Source organism: Beta vulgaris, chromosome 5 (genome assembly GCF_026745355.1).
Source record: "Beta vulgaris subsp. vulgaris cultivar EL10 chromosome 5, EL10.2, whole genome shotgun sequence".
NCBI lineage: Eukaryota > Viridiplantae > Streptophyta > Magnoliopsida > Caryophyllales > Amaranthaceae > Beta > Beta vulgaris.
This window is the reverse complement of record NC_079206.1, coordinates 61123320-61145889: the sequence shown is the minus strand read 5'-3', so window position 1 is coordinate 61145889 and position 22570 is coordinate 61123320. Positions and strand designations below refer to the sequence as shown.

Here is a 22570-nt window from a genome sequence, read left to right as displayed (position 1 = left end):
CTTGTTGAAAAAGCGCAACCCTTCCTTTTTCTTCCCCCTAGTGTGTACATCTAAGAGGTGATTGTATAAAATAATTGCTTGCAACCTGGATCTTGCCATTCTATTTCTAGCTCCCTAACAAATGTCACGACTCTCCATGTTTATCTTAGAGGTAGGGATAAAAGTTATTCGGATAAAAACTGAAATCTAATAATCTAATAATCTAATAATCTAATCTAATTCAAATCAAATTAGTAATTTGGATTAAATTCAAACTATATTCGAATTGAATTCGGATTGAGTTTTTTTTTTTCAAAAAAATTGAATTTTTTGATCGGATCGAATTGAGGGTGATTGGATCCAAACATTCAAAATAACCAAATACTCCGAATAATTAGAATTGAGTTTAACAAATTCTTTTAAAAAGAAAACCAAATGGTCGGGCGACCTTTCCTTTCCCTTAGCTTGAAACTTGAATCGCCTAACTTCCTAATAACTATTGGAAACTTTATTATAATGCTCATGCCTATCGAAACTTTATGTCGATGCTCGTGCCTAATTTATTTCATCGAAAAAATGAAGTTTAGAAAATTTGGATATTTTGGATCAGATCCAATATAATCCAGCGCTTGAAAATTCAGATTGAATTGATTGGACTCAAACTCTAATTGTATTGGATTCAAATTACAAAATTGAAATCTAAATTGCATTCAGATTGGAATAGACCTAACTTCAAACCGTAAATCCAAATTTCACCCCTACTTAGATCAGAAGGTTTTGGGGCAACTGCCTGTGCACACACGAGTACATGACGTACTTAAAACTCATACAAATGTTTTCGTCTTGAATGACATTTCTAGTGATGCACAAGGATTATGTCATTTGTAGTTAACGATTTGGTAAAATGATGATCTTTTTAAATTTTAAATGGGGCAAACTTTCTTTATATTTTTAAAAAGCTCACAACAAAAATTCTCATGAGAAACTTTACAGATGTTCGTTAAAGAGACAATGGATGTAAAATATCCTTATCAATACAAGTATAAAACCATAGATTCTTTTACTACTAATTTTAACTACTCCTATTCTCACAATATAATTTAGATTTGCAAAATAAAATATGAATTCTCACATTCTCGTGGCTTTATATGGATCGCATATACATAGACTTTATATTTTGACTGAATTCCATTCAAAACAAATTCATCATTCAATTAACAACAATAAATAACTAAATTGTTGGTCTAAATACATTATCAAAGACGTGGAAAATGAGCATTGGTTGAAAAATTAGCGTGTAAACGTCAAAATGGATGGACCAATAACCATGCGACTTGTATTACGCGCTTGGTTAAATCTCCATCTTTCTTAGTTTAATGTCGCATTATAATTAATGTTTCAATGTGAAACAAATATTCTTGCTTAATCTTAAACTTGTTTATTCAATCAATTCCAAATTTTTGTCACCAAATGAGATAAAAATAATATAATTATACCGTTATCTGTCAAGGTCACTTCCAAACTTGTATGAAAGTGGTCTGTGTCATGGCCCAATGGGGTACACACGTAAAGCCCAAAAACCATGAAAACCCAGATGTGGCCCACCAAATCAACCCAATCAATTACTATTAGTAGAGTAACCGACCTTTCTTTCTCCTTAATTTCGAGTGAAAAGGGTTTTTCCAAATATAGATGAAAAGGACATGAAGAAAATATCTTACAAGGAGACATGTATTATTAGATCAGTTAGCATAATTCAGTAATTAAGCAGGTTAATTTGCTGTCATTTAGTAAGGCAGATGATATATGCAATCCTTAAAAGAAGCTAAAAATGAAAATATTAATTATAATTATAATAATCAGCATTAATACATTGATTGACGCGTGATTATGTCATATATTTCTAAAGTAAATTTTAGGATTGCTTTTATCAAAACCCTATATACAATAGTTCATGTGGACTTAATCTATTCCATTACGAGAATAAGTTAAACACTTCTCTCTTTTATGTGAAAACTTTTTGAGAGAAATCTTTCACTTAATTCAGAGGAAGTAATTGATTGCCTATTTCCATAATGAGGGTGTTAATATATCACGAATTAGATACAAGGCGTGTGTAGTAAATGATTTTTTTTGGTAACTTTCTCATATGGTCAAACACAATTAAAAAGGTATTTGGTGAATTTTTTTGGGTAATTGAGAAATTAACGTTCTAGCCAAAAAAATTGGGTAATGTTATATGTAGCCCTTAGAGCTATATATAAGCATTAAATGCATGTCTTAGGATGGAAATAATTTAAGAATTCATAATAATATTTCACATCATTTGAGGTAATGAATGCTTGATTCAATTTTTTATTTCCATTTTAAGCACCTTATACATAACCCTTAAGGCTATATATATCATTTCCCAAAAAAATTTACCAGCTTTGTTTTGCCTTTGGCCTTTTGTCTTTTTCTTTTATCTTGCATTTAACAATCGCTACCAACAACTAGTTTCCGCAAATACAATTTTAGACAACAAATCAGTAAGTATAACAACCAACAAACAATAATTAATTAGCGAATTAAACATCTCGTAATCTTTATTCAATTGAGTTCTAACAATGGTTCACATCATTATACAACGATATCAAGTATCAACAACAATTTTTGAATAAAAGCACAGGTTTCTTGCTTTGACGTCTCCTCGGCCAATCGTCATGTTGCTAGATTTTGAAACATTTGCTATTCAATAGTTATGTATACAATCCTCTCACAATTCTCAAAAATAGGGGTGTTTAGGGAATTAAATTAAATTAAAAGGAATTAAATCACATTATTTGAAAGGTTATTGGTTGAACAGTTGTGCCACCTAAAGTATATAGCGATATTGAATAGAAATTTTTTAGTGTGAATATTGTATGTTTTAAGGTAATTAAGTTAACGTCCCGTATTTGAGATTCTTCTTGCAAAGGGCGATACTCGACCCATGAACTCTGTGTCAGAGGTGATACCATCATACCAACATCAGTAGGCTAGCCATCACATATGTTGCTTTTAGTATGCTTGTAGTTATAGCCGGTAAAATTGACACGTACTCGTTGACCCGATTTGAAACTCGTTTTCACCCGAAAATAACGACCCGAATATGACCCGCAACAACACGATCCGGCCCAAACCCGACCCAAATTAAAATAGACCCGAATATGACCCGAACCCACATCTACCCGTCCTGAATTGACCCGATAATGATGACCACAATCCGAACCCGACCCGAAAAGTTGTCATATTAGTTTCTTTTTAAACAAATTTAAGGAAATTATATTGAAATATTATATATAATTTAGCCACTGTCCATGAATTATTTAATCTACTCTCATTAGTTTTATATATGTTTTATTTATTCGGGAGATTGAAAAGCCGATCTATCCCGACTCGTTTTAACCGACTCGTTCTAACCCGACACATTTTAACCCGATATTAACCCGTACTCGAACTAACCCAACCTGACCCGAATGTAACCCGAACAAAAAGTTGACCCGATGATGACCGACTCCTTTGACCCAACCCTTTTGACCAGTTTGCCACCTCTACTTGTACTCTATCTACTATCTGGCTTCATTACTAATATGACCACGGCAACCACAACCGCAACATTGTTCTAGATCTTTTTAGCTGGTCAAACCTTTGTGGCTTTTCTGCAGTTCTTGAATACTTATGATCTGAAGGGGATGAGTATCTGAAGTTAAACATGCATCTGTGCATTTGATCAAGAGACTCGTTGATTAATTTTAACAATCATATACAGATAATATTTATATACTTCTATGGTTCTAAACAAGTAATATAAGCAATTATGCATGTATGAATGCACAAATGCACTTAACATAATTAAGGATGATGTCAGCGTTTGCGTACATGTCCTGTTATGTGGCCTACGACGACATATTCAAAAACTTGTGGCTCAACTTATTCAAACAACTTAGCAGGTTTAGGTACATTTTATCATAATTTCGAGTGTCTAACCACCTTTCGGATTCGGAATTGGGACCAAAGACATGTCATTTTTATCAACTAGTATGAAGCTTAAAATGGGGATAAGTAGATGTAGATCGATAAGGAACTCCATGTCATGTCAGGCAGCTCATTCTTATCCGACTAATAATGCAGGTAAGCGTAATTAAAAACACTAAATATGTTTTCCCCAAAAAAAATTATGTAAAAAATCTTTATGGAGCTTATTCACACAATAAATTTAGTGTAGACTCAATGCTAGTACACGTGATTTATTGAAAAAGTCACCATATTAAAATACAATAGATATAAAAGAAAAGTAATTATTTATTATTAGGGTGGACTATGTGAAAAAAAAAGAAGTAGCTATGTTTTTAAAGTGTAGCTACCATAATAATGAACTAATATAAGAAACGATAGTATAAAAATAGTCACTATGTTAGATAATGATAGATTAGTATAAATTTAGATTGTAACAGGTGACTATATGAAAAAAAAGTTCAATATGTCACATGAATGATTTTGGTCTAAAATAATATCAGTATGGACAAGGTTCATGCAACACTAATATATGAATTATAAAATATGCTTTTTAATGTGTATTTTGAAATATCAATTGTTTTCATATAATTTTTATAAATATGTAACTAGATAAATTGATTATTAAATTCGTGAACTATTAGTTATAAAAATAAAAACAACATGAATACTTCTCTCATCAAAATGCTTATTTAAGGGATATCTTCTGTATTTTAGCATGTGTACGTTATCCCGCCATTCATAATTGTAACTAGTTTTTATGCTCGAATTATGCTATGGGTTAATTATATTTTTTATTTAATTTATTCATGAATACTTATCTCATCAAAAAGACCAACTTAGGATGTGTCGCCTGGGTGATTAGACACCCCACAAGTATGCAAGGGAAGGGCCAAGGGACAATTTCACATGGAGAATCAGCACTCTTAATGGAAGCTACAGCTTGTTTGCTAGCGGTTGAGTGGGATAAACAACACCACATTCATTGCGTTCGCTCTACACACCGTCTCAGCAAACCTGGTCCGCTTCTTGAACTACAAGCAAGTTCCTGAAGTCCACCTCAGATGCACGATCAACGATATTAAAGAAATTGCTAAAGGCTTTGCTTGGTGTTAGGTAATAAAAGTTTTCTGTGATAGGGTCCAATAAGCTAAGCTAAGCTCACGAGTTGGCCATCCTTTGTAGCAGCAACAATGTTTCTTTTACAAATTTATAATTAATTTAGTACGTTCTCTGCGATGTCAAAAATAAATAAATATTCATGACTAAGTACTTCGATAACTAGCTAGGGACTTTAATAATAAGTTCCATCTTGTTAGTTTATGCACAACAAGAATGTCAGCCATTAGCGTCCGACAAAATCAGACGCTAAAAACGCGGAATCGGACGCTAAATATATTAGCGTCCGCCAACGGACGCTAAACAGCTGACGCAAAACCCTTGGTCGCTAATTCTCCAAATAGCGTCCGAAAAGCGGACGCTAAAAAATTAGCGTCCGATATTTCGTATTTAGCGACCGTTTCCTGGGTAGTCGCAGATCAGCGACCGCCTAGGACACGGTCGCTAATTAGCGACTGCCAAAGCTAATTAGCGACCGCCAGGGCAGTCGCTAATTAGCGTCTGTCTCTGACGGTCGCTAATTAGAGACTGCCCTGGCGGTCGCTAATTAGCTTTGGCAGTCGCTAATTAGCGACCGTGTCCTCATATATCCATTTGCACTTCTTTTTGCTTTTGGTTAATTAAATGTAATAGCTTTTTGCTTTTGATATTAAATGTAATAAGATATGGAATGATGCAAATACCATACTTCTTTTATTAAGGCAAACAAATTAATCAATTCAATTATTATTGATAATAAATGTAATTACAAGTGAAAATAATTCTAGAACTAAATTCTAATATACTTAGAACAAAATCTAATACAAATCTCATATAATTACATGTACATTTTAAACTCCACTAATAAAAATCTGGAACCAAAACAGACTTCAAATCTGGTATCTGGATCGAAACCAACTTCAAATCTAGAACTCAAACGCAAATCTCATAACCCTGCAAATCAACAAAAACAAAGAAATTAATGAAATTAACCAGAAATTAATGAAATTAACCAGAAAAAAAACAATTATTAACAAGAATTAAATGAATAACTAAATAAATCTGGAACCTATTTTGCCCCTAACCCCCACCCGAGCCAGCCTAACCCACCACCCAGCCCACCCAAACCCTAACACAACCAACGACCCAGCCACCCATCACCCACACAACCAAGGATAAAGACTCGGGAGTGCTCCCAACCTCCTTCCAGTCTCAAAACTAAAGCTAGATTTATCCTCATAGTGCTCACTTGGTTTCTTCTTGATTGTCATTTACTCCATCAAGTACTTCTTAGTCTACCATATCCTACCAGCTGTGGCCTTTCAGCGAAAAGTAGATTGATTCGAATGAAAAGACATCATAGAAAAATTCTAACAAAAACAAGTGGCACATAAAGTGAGCTCAGTCAATTTCAATGAACGGACAATGGCTAGCATAATCATGTCAAAGTATGTTAATTAGGCATAAGTATCGATGTGGGAACACAGTGACACAACTAAAATATGCTACAGGATGATGTAAGTCAAACCATAAATTACGATGCATCAAAGGTATGGAAAAAATATGCACCCTCACTGCAGTAAAGCATCAAAACAAACCCCTCCTCCCTACAAACATAAGATAAAGATAAAGATAAAGATTATGAGGATTACCTACCCCCTCTACTTTAACGGAAAACATAAAGATCAAAGTGTACAGAAAAGAACTCATAGACATGTAAACTTACGTAAGAGATTTCCCCTCGAAGACAATAGGTGGAGCAACTGCAACCAAGATGCAGAAGCCAATATGAACCTGCAAAGGGAAGAAAAGCTTCAGTAAATGTTTCCTACCAATCACCATATCTCATATCTTCATATACCCCATTTCATATTCCCCAATCTATCACTATAACAAGTCGTATCCTACCAATCACCATAATGGCTGTCTGTTCCCAACTAAATGGCTAGCAACAATTGACCAAGATATAGAACCATTTTATAGACAAGGCATTACAGACAAGACCGTATTTCAAAAACTATACCTTCTGCTGGACTGGAGGTTTTTTATCAAAGATTTGTGCTGCCTCTGAAGCAAGTTACCTTTGTTTGTTGATACCAAAGGTAGATGATAAATGCCAACTTCAGCTCTCCGTAAAATGGAACCCTTTTACAAAAGAAATACCCAACAATTATGTTAGTAATTGAGAGAAAAAACAGGTGAACCAAAAATCATATGTGTGGCATAAGAATAGTCTCTCAGATACACAACCTACATCCTTGCATTCTTTTCTATTATTGTAACAAAACAAACTACATGAATTGAATTAGCTTGTAAAAAGTTGGTTTCCTTTTAACTTATTTATATAGGAGAAAGAAAGTTATATTCAAACATTAGTATATTAATGGACCAATTATAATCTGATTGTTAATAAGAAAGCGTAAAAGAGGAAAAGGCTACCAATAATGGAAGAAATTAATGTAAAGTGAGAAATAAATCGCGGAGAGAGTAGCCGACAACCTAAGTAAAAAGAAGGCAAATAAAAGTCAGATATCATAGACAAACGGAGTTGTCCTTTGAAATTTTTGCGTAAATGCAGTAATTTTTTTTTTTTTTTACATCGCGTAAATGCAGTAACATTGGAACTGATGACTCCTTAGCTAACTTCAGCGATTTGTAAGAACATTCTAGTATTTTAATCTACTGCACCCTTTAATCGAAAAAAATATAACAGAGTTATCAAGAACACCATAAAAAGTAGATGAATCTGACAACATGTACAAGTCTAACTTTTCTTTCGCTAAAATGAATAATTCTAGATCATAATTTCTAATTGATGCAAAATAGAAAGAATAATCCTATAGATACAACCGTCGCCAATTTGCTCCAAATTTCAAAAACACACCAAAACAACACTTTGCATTCATCAAAACTTCATATCATTCTTGTTAAACCATGTACTTGATTGATTCATAAACCTATATTAAGCAATCAATTCAGCTCCAATATCACCAAAATCAATCGTGCATATTAGTTAAACACCCTAGAAAAGAAATAATAAAGCATCAAAATATTGAATTCCGTGATGGTAGTTAAATCTTCAATGAAATTAGCGCTTATTAGTTACTATTATATGCAAAAGAGGATAAATTTAAGAGTTTCACCAAAAAAAAACAGAAAAAAAAAAATTAAGAGAGAAAGAGAGTAGATGCTTACAGAATCCCTAACAACCAAAGAAGGATAAGCATTATGATTGCAAAGCTCCATACCTGAATTTCCACAACAACCACCAAAACCTTTTTTATGATATGTACTAAATTAAACTTTGTTAGACATGGGGGTAAAAGTACACAGTCAAAAAGATCAATCACATAATACAAAGTCCTACAGCATAAATGCATAAATCAAATGAAATTTTGAATAATTACCAAGTTCTTTAAATACAGAATATATAAAGTTCAGATTTATAAGATCAAACAGATAAATAAGATAACTTCACTATTCTACATGTCATACGATATTTCCAGCAAAATATTACAGACTTGTTCTTATTTTCAAAGCTCTAATGTATAAATTGCAACAACCAATCAATTACAAATTTATACACAGAAAAAATTAAGCAAATATCTGAAACATTCACGTCGACATAAACAAACACAAGTATAACACAATTCATTCATATAAATTGAAAACTATCCTTCATAAAATCAGAAGTAGTGTAATACAAAAATATTTTTCTCCCCTCAATTCATTCCTTCAAAGACGATGCAACATAATTCCAATACTACAATACTATGTAACATAAAAAAGGTTGGGGTTCTGGAAACAGGAAAATCTCAAGAAAAAACCAGATCTGAAACAAAAATCGAAAAAGAGAGAGGATAAATAAAAATCGAGAAAATGAAAAAAACATACGAAAATAAAAATCGAAAAAAAGAGAGGATAAATATGGGGTTTTGAAGGAGAATTGAGAAATTAACAAAAAAAACTAGATCTGAAACAACCAAAAAAATCACTAACCCTAAAACGAAAACCTGCGACGGTGAATTGGCTCAGAAATCGATTGAACCTCCTTCAAATCAGAGAAAGTGTGGTAGCAGACCATTGAATACCTTCGACGGTGAGAGAAAAAAAAACAGAAAGGAAGAAGAAAAGAAGAGCGAGAAAGAAAACGAAGAAAGAGGTGAGAGAATAAGGATAGATAGAGGTTGGAAATAAGGTGGGTCGTGTTTTTGTTTATGACCATTCAATAGCGTCCGTCAAAATAGACGGTAAACTTGTAAAACGGGCGCTAATTAGCGTCCGCTCCCAAAACGGACGCTAAGTTTAAAAAAACGGATGCTAATTAGCGTCCGTTTAAAGACGGATGCTAATTTTACAAAAACGGACGCTAATTTGCGTCTGATTGGGACGGATGGTAAACTCAGACGCTAAAAGTGCGGATTCTTGTTGTGATGTGAGAAAACAAAGAAACCTGGTGTACGTTAACCAAAATTTTCTCTCGTCTTCTTTAATTAATGTACCAACCTATTGGTTTCAAGTGAAAGAAAAGGAAGATGGAATTATTTAAAAAATTAAAAACTCAGACGAAATTAAAATTGGCATAACTAACCTTGGTCTTTGGGGGCTAAAAGGCTCATGAAGCTCACTAAATCGCTGATATTGATGATTTTTTTTGGTAAACAAAGCAACTAAATATTACGTATTAGCATTCAACAAATTACAATCCAAAATTAGATGCTCCACACAACAACTAGGGGGATGGGAAAACATCCTAGTTGCCACACATTCTACATCCACAGCCCTACAGGCTACAAAAATTTTCTAGGCTATATGCCGCAGAATTAAACTTCCTATTACAATGCTTAATCAACGTCTCTGAGAACCTCTCATGCCACTGCTTGCTAGCGTTAATCATGTTGGAATATATGTCAAACGGATCTGACAGTTCCAGCTTAAAATTTTCATTGTCCTTCGCAGGGTTGGACTCTACCAACCTCTACTAATGTCAAGGGATTACGATCCCCATCATCACCATTACATGTTTTCAAACGTTTTCATGCATCGTACACTTCTCGCATATCTACATCATCTCCATCCATACCCTCCTCGTCTCCCATTGTACACTTTTGTTTCCCTCCATGCGTGCTACTATATTTCGGAGTATCATAAATAGTCATTAAAATCTCTGTAGGAGCCTTCGCCATACTCTGCCCCCCTTACCGATTTTTGCGCCTTGGCCATTTGATTTTCGCCCGCCCTTTTTTGAGCTTTCGAGCCACACTCACATTACTCCCAAGTGAAAAAGTGGGGAATTCTCCCCCAGTACCCATATTGTTCTTCTCACCTGCATCCACCACAACCTCCTTCTCCTTTCCCTCCACCTGCCCCTCCTCTGCCCTCAGCGACCCATGCTCACCACCAGACCCATATACCTCCCTTTCCTTTCCTTCCCCCTCCCCACTGCCCTCCACACATGTGAAGTTGTATCGATAATGTGAGGCTCAACACTACTGCCTGCGAGACACTCCGTCCCCCCTCCTTCGAACATCCTGTCCATGTCGACATCACCTCCCCAGCTTGCTCTCCAGTCCCCTTCTGCACCTCACCTTGTCTAGCCCCCAACACCTCCACCTCCAGACTCGTCGAAACCCCACTGCTTCCATGCATGTCGAGAAAAATTCAGGGCCCTTGAGCAGGACAGAAATTGTTTTGCTTCCTCCAACTTTTTCAAGCATCCCTTACGTGGCGACGCTTTAAGCCAAGTGCCCCACTGCTTCTCTCCCTCTCTGTCATTTTCAACTGAATACTCACAATCGCTCTCCATATTCCTAATTCTACCACACGAAAAGCAAAAAATAGGGAGTCGCTCATACTTCACTTCCACCACCACCACTATCTCGTTACTATTTTTCATCTTGATTATAAGCCTAAGCGGCTTCGAAAAGTCCACCATAACTCTAACCCAGGAAGATTTATCCAAGCAAACACCATCATAATCAACATCCATAACCGTCCCAATATTCTTCCCAATCCGCCTCACATGGTATTCTGTTCTCGCATTCATAGGTAGATTATATAATCTAACCCAGAAGGGGCTCCAAGATAGGGTAATTTCAGATGGTTGAATTCCATCCTCAATATTGTCCATTCCTATCAGATGTTGATCAAAAGTCCATGGTCTACCCTCCATTACTTTTGTTTTATCCCGTGAAGTAGCTGTAGGGATTGTAAGGGGGTCACAACGACACCCACAATGTCACACACTAGACAATCAACCAATAATTGAATCCAATCAACCCAAAATTTGTCACGCAACCAATTCACCAAGATAACCAACAATATTGCAATATATAATCAGCAATAAAATAGTAACAAAATGCAACGATAACAGGAAGAGATAATAACAAACAAGGCACACGAATTATACGTGGAAAACCCCTTCGATGTGAAGGATAAAAACCACAGGACCGTTTAAGGAGTCCACCCTATACTTCTCTTATTGATAAATTGAGGGAAAAAGAACCCAAATCAGTCTACAAAGGTTCATACACCCACCAACAATCACCAAGAACAATAAGAGATCAAAGTATAACAATAAAGTGAAAGAATATCACCAAAACAGCAGTTTTTTCCAGATCTTAATTCCGACCAAACCAGACCTCACAACGACGATCCAACCGACCAAAATGAAGCCCTAGATGTCAGGAATAATCTGTCCAAATTTCAGCAAAATCGGACCACGGGAACACCTCCGATCGAGCACTTGATCAGGACTGGGCAGGCTGAAATACGAAAATCAGCAAAACCCCTCAATCTCTTGTTTGTGCGGGTGTTTTTCTCTCTCTTGCTGCTGCTCTTATTTTTCACCTTATAAACCCTCCTAAAGCTTACTAAATAAGCCACATAAGAAGCTCAAAGTTGGACTTAAAAATAAACAAGTAACATGGTATAATATTGGGCCAAATAAAAGGACCCAAATAAAAAACACATGTTACTAACTTGGGTTGGACCCATAACAGTAGCAAATTGTACCACAAACAATCCATTCTCAATCAAACGAAATAAAGCATTTTTTGATATAGCCCAAATCTGGTTCATAGTTCTCTTAAAAGCGTCGAAATTATAAGGTCTCAAAGTCATTACCTTTCCTAGCAAAATTCAAGTTAAGGGTACTCACATTCATCGGGGCATCATCGACAACCACAACCGTCTCCTCCTCCTCTGATTTTTAACGCGGAGCATCAAACCAAAAGTTCACCATCCATCTCGGAAGACGTATTACAGATCCCTCAGAAGGGACCAAAGACTCACCAAACTCGCGATCCACGACTGTCGCCCTCAAACCCTAATTTTATAATTATTTGCATAAGTACAAAGCTAAAGATACACAATTTGGCGTAAGGGATTTATGTGGTCATAGATATCAGCAATGCGAAAGCTGGGAGTATTGATTATGTGAAAAGATCTTAGATTCAAATGCAACTAAATTTAGCATCTTAATTGAAATCAAGATAAGCTCATTAAATAATATATATTAAGTTCTTTGCTAAACATGACTATTCATTTAAACAACTCAAAGATTTTATCATGTTATTATTCAAAGTTTCTAAAATATTTACACAATGTTTTTGTCAAATAGAGCCTTTTCATAAATATATATTGCGTTTTGATATTAAGACATAGGAAAAGGAGACCGTACTCAATTTTTTTTGTTCGTTTTGGAGTTAATATAATCAAAATACTAAAATTAAAGTTAAACCTTGTGTCAGCTTCATCACACCATAACCAAAAGATATATAGCTTATCAGAAAGCAGGGCAAATTAGGGCCAAGACAACCTCAAACATGTAAAACAAAATTATGTCTTATTTATTATTCTTTCTCAATAATAACAAGCTGTAAACTTAAACAAAATTAAACTCTTAAGTCTTAGATCTTTGACGGAAAAAAGAAGAAGCAATCCTGTATATATACCTTAAAACCTACGTAGACTTATAGCTAAACCTTCCTAAAAACAATTAAAAAAAAGTTCTTAAGACAATTACATAATAGATGAATTAAAAGTTAAAACTGCATGCGATCGATGAGGTCAACAGCGTTAGTAGCAAGCTGAACAAGTAATTTAGTAGCATCTTGAACCCTACTGATCACAACATCTCTAGCCTTTGCTCCTTGAAGATTAGTGATGCATGTGTTGGTAGCACTCACCACTGTTTTGACGTTGTTTTCCATGCTTAACCTCTTCGACTGCTTATCATTCTTATCACCACCACCCAAGTGATCACTTGTGTCCATAGCAGTGTTCAATGCTGTCACCGTGTTAGCGACCGACGTACCACAATCGTTCAGCGAGTCGATTTCGCGACTCCACATTTGAGGCTGTTTTGAGAGTTGAGTGATACCGTCAGTTGCCGATTGAACTGCTGTTATGGTGGCCATGATGGCGAGGCGAGTCGACTTTTTCGGGGTGCTGTTTATGCGGTCGACATCAGGCAAGAGGGTTTGGAGGCATAAGTCACCGTAAGTGGCGTCGTTGCAGGTGGAGATCAAGTAATTTGTGGCTGGTGGGTAGCTTGCTAAAGAGGAAGTTATCGAGAGAATTAAGATGATTGATGCTAAGAGAATTTTATGATCTGCCATTGCTTTTGTGGAACTAAAAATTACGTACCTCGGGAAATTTTTGTTATTAGGACTGATGTTTGCTAATACTTTGATGGAAAATTGAGATGGTATGGACCTATATTTATATAGATTTTGAGGAGGTGGCTTGTGATTTCGTATTGGTTTAGGATTATGGTTATAAATCGGATGGGATTATTATTCCTAGAACAGAAAGAGTCATTAAAAGATAAAGTTCTGATTATTTCTTGTTTTCCGATTCTATGCATAATAGGAGTTTAAGACTATAGGAGTTCGTACATGAATTCGATAATCAAACTTCAATTTGCGGGGAACCAAAATTCAATCGATCAATTAATTATAAAGAATAACTTTTCGCTTCTCAAGATTTCGAGGTCATAGAATGCACCACGTAGGATTGTCATGTCATCAAATTTTATTTTAATCTTTTATGAAAATAAAGTTTTAAATAGATTAATTTAAATACACATAAGAAGTTCTAGATAAGCTAAAATTAGAGTTTGATTTTGCATGAACAATCTAAATTATTATATTATGTAAATTGTGTATAACTTTTGCTACGTAATTCAAAATATTATAATTTTTGTTCTATTGGATAATGCTCGAAACATGCTTTGAAATAAGATCCATTTACAATATAGTTCTACAACTTATAAAATAGAGAGTGCCACATAGACTTGTCATGTCATTAATTTTGATTTTAAATATTTTTAAAAATAAATAGAGTTTTACATAAATTTAAATACACATAAGAAGTTATAGATAAGCTAAAATTAGAGTTTGATTTTGCATGAACAACCTAAATTATTATATTACTCCCTCTGCTTCCTAAAGATCTTCCCTCTTTCCCTTTAAGTGCGTTTCTAAAAGATCTTCCCTCTTTTACTTTAATCCTTATTTGGATTTTTTTCCCTTTTTACCTTCTCATGTCCTTATCATATGGTCCATCATTAAATTATTAATTCAATTTTACTCCTTTTCTCTCCTACTTTAACCCCTTTTTATTTGTTTATTTTTCTTAATCCCTTTATCTCTCCTACTTTACCCACCCCACACCCTACATAAATGGATCCTCCTTGATATCTGTAGGAACAGTAACAAGGAAGATCTTTCGAAAACGGAGGAAGTATGTAAATTGTGTATACTTTTTGCTACATGATTTGAAATATTATGATTTTTGTTCCATTGGATAGTGCTCGAAATATTCTCCGAAATAAGACCCATTTACAATATAGTTCTACAACTTATCAAATAGAGAGCGCTACGTAGGATTGTCATGTCATTAATTTTTATTTTGAATATTTTTTAAAAAAGTCCTACATATATTTAAATACATAAAAGGAGTTGTGGATAACGAGAACTCTCTTATAAAAATAGAGTTCTACATAGATTTAAATATATAAGGAGTTCTAGATAAGCTAAAATTAGAGTTTGATTTTGCATGAACAACCTAAATTATTATATTATGTAAATTGTATATAACTTTTGCTACGTAATTCGAAATATTATATTTTTGTTCCATTAGATAGTGCTCGAAATATGGTTTGAAATAAGATCCATTTGTAATATAATTCTACAACTTATAAAATAGAGAGCGCCACATAGAATTATCATGTCATTGATTTTGATTTTAAATATTTTTAAAAATAGAGTTTTACATAGATTTAAATACACATAAGAAGTTCTAGATAAGCTAAAGTTAGAGTTTGATTTTGCATGAACAACCTAAAATTTTATATTATGTAAATTGTGTATAACTTTTGCTACGTAACTTGGAATATTATAATTTTTGTTCCATTAGATAGTGCTCGAAATATGCTCCGAAATAAGGTTCATTTACAATGTAGTTCTACAACTTATGAAATAGAGAGCGCCACGTAGGATTGCCATGTCATTAATTTTTATTATAAATATTTTTAGAAATAGAGTCCTATATATATTTAAATACATAAAAGAAGTTGTGGATAACGAGAAATTAGAGTTTCATTTTGAACAAACAACCTAAATTATTATATTATACAAATTGAATATAATTTTTGCTACCTAATTCAAAACATTTTACTTTTTCACCATTTGATAGTGCTTGAAATATACTTCAAAATAAGATCTATTTACAATATAGTTTTACAACTCATAAAAATATCTTTAGCTCGATGAATGATAAGGCATTATTTATTCTTTATTTTAGGTAAATATAAATAATAGTTATAACTATATAGTATACTATATGTGACTATAGCATTTTATCATAGGTTCAACTTACATGATTAAACATATTATCTTTCAAAACCTCAGGCTTACGAGTCCGGATCTTGTAGAGTTTTAATAAAACTCTACAAGGTAGAGTTGTATATGAACCATATATTTTAAAATCAAGAGCGTGTATTGGTGAAAGATGGGAAATAAGGGTGTGGATTTTGATCAGAAAAAATAGAGTGGGTTTTGGAAAGATAATATATGAGCTATTGATTTTTTTATTTAATGTTGATATTGCTCAAACCTACATTGTAGAATTCTTTTAGAACTCTAGAGGATCCAAACACCAGCTTTACTCAAACTGATGAACCAAAACAATTTAGTATTCCCACAAAAATTATTAAGGAAATTTTGTTGTTACAACAAAAAATTAAAATCTATAGCGATATGATGAAAAAAATTAGAGTATGATTTTACAAAAACAACCTTAGAAATTTTTCATTCTTATCTTAATTTTGAGTTTTCTCTTGATAAATATTCAACTCCTAAGAAATTTAATACTAATACTTAACTAACCTTATACCTAATTATATTTACAACTATTCTTACTTTTATTCAACTAACTAACTATTTGGCCATCATATCTTCTTTCCTAAAACTTTGTCATCACCAAGATCGACTTGTTTTCTTAGACTAAGTTTGACAATATTAACTAATACTTCTATATATGAAGTTTAAATCAAGTTGGTATAAGTTTGGAACTTGATACCTAATATTATATTGATTTTATTTGAGAATGATTTTTTTTTATATTTGATACATAGAAGTATTGGTAATTTGATATGAGTCATACCCACCTCTCCTTGGGTGTTTAAACCCCATACCTTATGAAATTGATGTATGAGTTTTAAATCTATCAAATATTAAATAAACATTAGGTATGAGTTCAGCTCATTTTCCCATATTTCATACCAGAATCATATGGACCGAGCGTGTTTGAATTTTATAGTGAAGTAAACACCTTAAAGAGTAACCATATACAATGCACAAGTTGAAAGTTAAAGATAAACAATTTCGCTTAAAGGAATTTTAGTGGTTATAGATATCAACAAGCATAAAGCTGGGATTGGAGTACTGTTTATGCATAAAGATCTTAGATTCAAATGTACCTATATCTAGCATCTAACTTTAAGTCAAGATAAGTTCATCAAATAATTTATAAAATTCTTTGCTAAACATGACTATTCATTTAAACAACTCAAAGATTTTATCATGTTCTTATTCAAGGTTCCTAAAATATTTACACAATGTTTTTGTCAAATAGAGCATTTTCATAGATATATATTACGTTTTGATATTAAGACATAGGAAAAGGAGACTGTACTCAATTCTTTTTGTTTGTTTTGGAGTTAATATAATCAAATTTGTTAGGAAATCGGTGTTGTAGTTTGATCAATGCGGAACAGAAAATCAATGAAATAATGAAGGTGAGAAAACTATAAAGATGAACAAACAAATAACACAAGGATTTACGTGGTTCAGTCAAATTTGACCTACATCCACATGTGGGGGATTAGAGCTTCTTCACTATAATGGAGAAAATCAGAGAGAATAATACAAGGAGTCCTAAATCTAGAGGCTAAAAGTGTTTCATAAGTTGTGTTAATAATAATGAACACTAGGAAGCCCTTTTATAATGTAAGGAACCCCGTACAAACCCTAAAAGATAACTTTAAAACGAAAAATATATCGATAAATGAATTCAGCGCTCAAAATCGCGCACCGCCCGACCGAAATCCGCCCGGTCGGGCCCAGGACGAAACAGCTTCGTCAGTTTTTCGTAAAAAAGTCATAACTTTCTCGTTTCTCATCGAAATTGGGCATATGAACTATAGTTGGAAAGCTCTTTGAACAAGCTATCACCTCCAATTTGAATCACATCAAAATCATTTATAGATTGAGAGATATGTGCATTCAAAGTTAGCCTTATGCCATTCACAAGATTTCAAGTCATAATTAACAAAAATACTAAAATTAAAGTTGAAACAACCTTGTGTCGACTCCGTCACCATAACCAAAAATACATATATAGCTTATCAGAAAGCAGTGCAAATCAGGGCCAAGACAACCTCAAACATGTAAAACAACAAAAATTATGTCTTATTCATTATTCTTTCTCAATAATAACGTAGAAGCTGTAAACTAAAATAAATTGAACTCTTAAGTCTTAGATCTTTGACGGAGAAAAAAAAGAAGCAATCCTGTATATATACCTTAAAACCTACGTAGACTAATAGCTAAACCTTCCTAAAAACAATTAAAAAAAAGTTCTTAAGAGTTAAGACTATTACATAATAGATGAACTAAAACTGCATGCGATCGATGAGGTCAACAGCGTTAGTAGCAAGCTGAACAAGTAATTTAGTAGCATCTTGAACCCTACTGATCACAACATCTCTAGCCTTTGCTCCTTGAAGATTAGTGATGCATGTGTTGGTAGCACTCACCACTGTTTTGACGTTGTTTTCCATGCTTAGCCTCTTCGACTGCTTATCATTCTTATCACCACCACCCAAGTGATCACTTGTGTCCATTGCAGTGTTCAATGCTGTCACCGTGTTAGCGATCGACGTACCACAATCATTCAGCGAGTCGAGTTCGCGACTCCACATTTGAGGCTGTTTTGAGAGTTGAGTGATACCGTTAGTTGCCGATTGAACTGCTGTTATGGTGGCCATGATGGCGAGGCGAGTCGATTTTTTTGGGGTGCTGTTTATGCGGTCGACATCAGGCAAGAGGGTTTGGAGGCATAAGTCACCGTATGTGGCGTCGTTGCAGGTGGAGATCACGTAATTTGTGGCTGGTGGGTAGCTTGCGAAAGAGGAAGTTATCGAGAGAAAAAAGATGACTGATGCTAAGAGAATTTTATGATCTGCCATTGCTTCTGTGGAACTAAAAATTACGTACCTTGGGAAATTTTGTTATTAGGACTGATGTTTTCTAATTATTTGATGGAAAATTGAGATGGTATGGACCTATATTTATAGAGATTTTGAGGAGGTGGCTCGTGATCTCGTATTGGTTTAGGATTATGGTTATAAGTCGGATCGGATTATTATTCCTAGAAGAGAAATAAGAGTCATATTAAAAGAAAAAGTTCTGATTATTTATTGCTTTCCGATTCTATGCATAATAGGAGTTTAAGACTATAGGAGTTCGTACATGAATTCGATATGATAATCAAACTTCAATTTGCGGGGAACCAAAAATCAATCAATCAATTAATTAAATTTGCGGGGGCTTGAGGGCTGCTGGTGGGACGAGGGTGGGGAGGGGGTGGTGGGAGGGTTAGGGTTAATTAAAACACGAGGGTACCAGGTAAATATTAAAAAACCTCAGAAGTACCTGGTGAAAAAATCGTTGTACTTATGCATTATGATTACTCTTTAAAGTGTTTACTTTACTATAAAATTCGAACACACCCTCACTTTTCTAGGCAGATTTTTATTCCCCATCAAAAGAGATACTTTTTTAGTTCTATAAAGTTTTAACAGTGGATATGTATAGAATCTCAACTTCTATTCATCGCCCCCAAATCTACTTAAAATCGCCGAAGTTTATTTTTTTAGACTATTATACCCTTTCTTTTTTCTCACACTACCCACCACCCCTACCACCCCCTGCCAACCCCGACCACCCCTACCATCACCTTCGCGTCACCCCCACCACCAAATTCCACCACCTTCGCGTCACCGGCCCCCACCACCACCATATAGCCCAACGAAGATATATAATACGAATAAAAATACAGATCCGAAACCCAATTTAAAAAACCCAACGAAATTATTGCGCGTTGATGAATTGATGTAGCAGCGATGATGGATGGCAATGATGTTGAGCAAGAACGATGATGTTTCGCGTCACTCCCACCACAAGTTAAAGCCAGTTGAAATTTATTTATCTTTGGGCGAACGTCCGGCCAGGACGTTCCGACCATAGGGCGACCGGTCCAGCTAGGACGTTCCCTCCATGGCGCGAACGTCCGGGCCGGACGATCGCCCCATGGGCTGAACGTCCTGGCCGGACGTTCGCCAGTATAAAAAAAATTCGGCGCGGTGGTGGCTATGGTGGCTGTGGTGGAGAACGTTAGGCGATGCGTGGAGGTCGATGGTGGTAGTGGGATGGTAGGTGGTGGTGGGGTGGTGGGGAGAAGCGGAGAAGTGAAATGGCAGTGGGTTGGTGGTGGGTAGCATAGAAAAAAGGAAAGGGTAAATTGGTCTATAAAAATATATTTTGGGTGATTTTAAGTACTTTATGGGCGATGTTTAACAATCCTCGTATAGAATATCAACTACACTATATTACAAACTTTCAATTAGTTTTACCAAATGAATTATACAATCAACTACGTGTTAGATTTCAGTTTTTTGTATAGCTACTTTATCTGTTTGAATTAACTTGGGTGGCGTTTGATTCACGAAGTGGTATAGATTTGGAATAAGAAATGAAATCGGGGCGGTATGGGATTGGACCTTGATACTTGATACCATGTGTTTGGATATGTTTTGGAATATTTTTTTTCCTTTTTATCTTTATACTGAAAGTTTAGTATGAGTCATACCCACCCCCCTGGATTTCTAAACCCCATACCTTATGAATTTAGAAATTCCAAAATTTGCAAAACAATGACTAGGTATAGATTTTAGTCATTCTAAACTCATACCGCATACCTTATTTTTGTAACCAAACACCCCCTTATTGATTTCAACTTCATACGTTTTTCCAAGGTTAAAACATCACTAACTTTGACCATAACATCTATACTAATGTATTAAATAAAAACAGTCACATTATCATGATGCATGCATGGATTTTGTTAATTTAAATATATAATTTGTAAATATCAATTTTTTTTTCTAATTTTTTCTAACATAAAAATAAATACTCATGGTCACATTGAGTATATGTCTCAAAATAGTGAAAAAACAAACATTGTATTAATTTAAAAATGGAGGGAGTGTTGGAACACAAGGTGACACTCAAGAAGGGGGGGTTGAACTGAGTGACGAAATCTAATCAATTTTCGCAAAACCTAGGTCGGCACAGTGCCAGATACTGTGTGAAATGCTCGTAAATTTCTGATTTGAGTTTTTATGAAAATTAAAACGAAAACTATAGAAAATAAATCACTCAAACACCAAATATAACGTGGTTCAATCTCACCTCTGAGATCTACGTCCACACGAACCAAACTCTTTTATTTGAATCCTAAAATACCAACCTCTTGATACAATGAGACTCCCCACCACTAACCCTAGTAGTGCTCCCCAACACTTAACTCTAAGTGTTGCAACTCTCTATAATGTAGAAATTACAGAAAGATAAGATCCTCAAACGTGTGCTTCTTATTCAAGCAATTTAGAGGACAATTACAATCGTAGAATAGTAACTCAAACTGACTCGAACATTGCTATACTTTGTGCCTTAGGAAATCGTTTTCAGCTCTTAATATCTCCGATTTTTCTCTCTGAAAACGTGAGTTATAAAAGTGAATTTTAAAACCCTTTTATAGTACATGACTTGGACGAAAATCCTTCAAAATATATATTTATCTTTTACTCCTTAATTTAAGGGATAAACCTTTTCTTTTTAGAAAATAAACTTTATCCTTTTTTTTATCTTTAATTCTAAAAAGATAAGTAGTGTTTCTTAAATCAATGTTTATCTATATTTTGACTAACCAATAGATTTTCTTTTTATCTCATACTCTTTTATTATATCAAATTCTTTTTCCAAAAACCATATTCGAAAATCTTATATTTTATAAAAACTGTTTTACACGTTTTTAACAAAACACGTTTTATTGAAAAATTCTTTTACAAAACGTTCTTATTAAAACTTTATCATTTTAATAAACTTGTTTTTCGAATATTAATTTTCTTTTATATAGACATATAATATTAATATAATTATTTATTTCCTTAACTCTAAGAAAATAATAATTATACTAATTTTATATTCCTATATTTAGCACATAGTATATCACCTAGTTCAAGTACATTACACTTTTGCATAAAGTAACTACACTTAAGAATATCAACTTGGACTTCAATCTTGATTCTTCATTTTTTCAAACTCTTCATTTATTTATTTCTTTCTCAATCATCTGTTACAAACTTTCATACTATAACATATTATACTCCCTCCATCCCATAATATAGTGCTTGCATTCCATTTTGGATGTCCCAAAATGTAGTGCCTTATTTCTTTTTTATCAATTTATTTAGACTAAATTATCCTTCATTTCTACATAAAACTTTCCAAAATACCCCTACTTTCTGTTAATATGTGCCCCTATTTATTGTTTTACACCATTCCAAGGAATATTTCTTGCTCTTTCATTTTATTTTAAAGGAAAAAGAAGAAAAAAACTAGTTCCAAGACAAAAATACCCAATAAATATTTATTTAAATATATATATTTTTGTGAAATCCTAAAACTCGTTCCATATTCCTTAATTCTTGTGAAAAATGAGAAGTGAGCACTATATTATAGGACGGAAGGAGTATTATTTTTCATCATCAAAATTTAACATGCACATGCACAACTGAGAGTAACATACAAACATAAACACATCAACA

At 34.0% G+C, this 22570-nt stretch overlaps 2 protein-coding genes across 2 annotated transcripts; both read right to left on the bottom strand.

Moving 5' to 3' along the window:
• Positions 1-10705: 10705 nt before the first annotated feature.
• On the bottom strand, positions 10706-11284 carry LOC125497458 (uncharacterized). The gene has a single exon (XM_048644393.1). It carries the CDS (start codon positions 11282-11284, stop codon positions 10706-10708), a length of 579 nt encoding a protein of 192 aa, XP_048500350.1.
• A 1873-nt stretch (positions 11285-13157) lies between these two features.
• LOC130591475 (uncharacterized) lies at positions 13158-13733 on the bottom strand. The gene has a single exon (XM_057394804.1). It carries the CDS (start codon positions 13731-13733, stop codon positions 13158-13160), a length of 576 nt encoding a protein of 191 aa, XP_057250787.1.
• Between the last annotated feature and the right edge of the window lie 8837 nt (positions 13734-22570).

Coding starts and splice junctions, on each gene's coding strand:
- LOC125497458 (XM_048644393.1), bottom strand. CDS start 11,284: ATGGAGGGTAGACCATGGACTTTTGATCAACATCTGATAGGAATGGAC.
- LOC130591475 (XM_057394804.1), bottom strand. CDS start 13,733: ATGGCAGATCATAAAATTCTCTTAGCATCAATCATCTTAATTCTCTCG.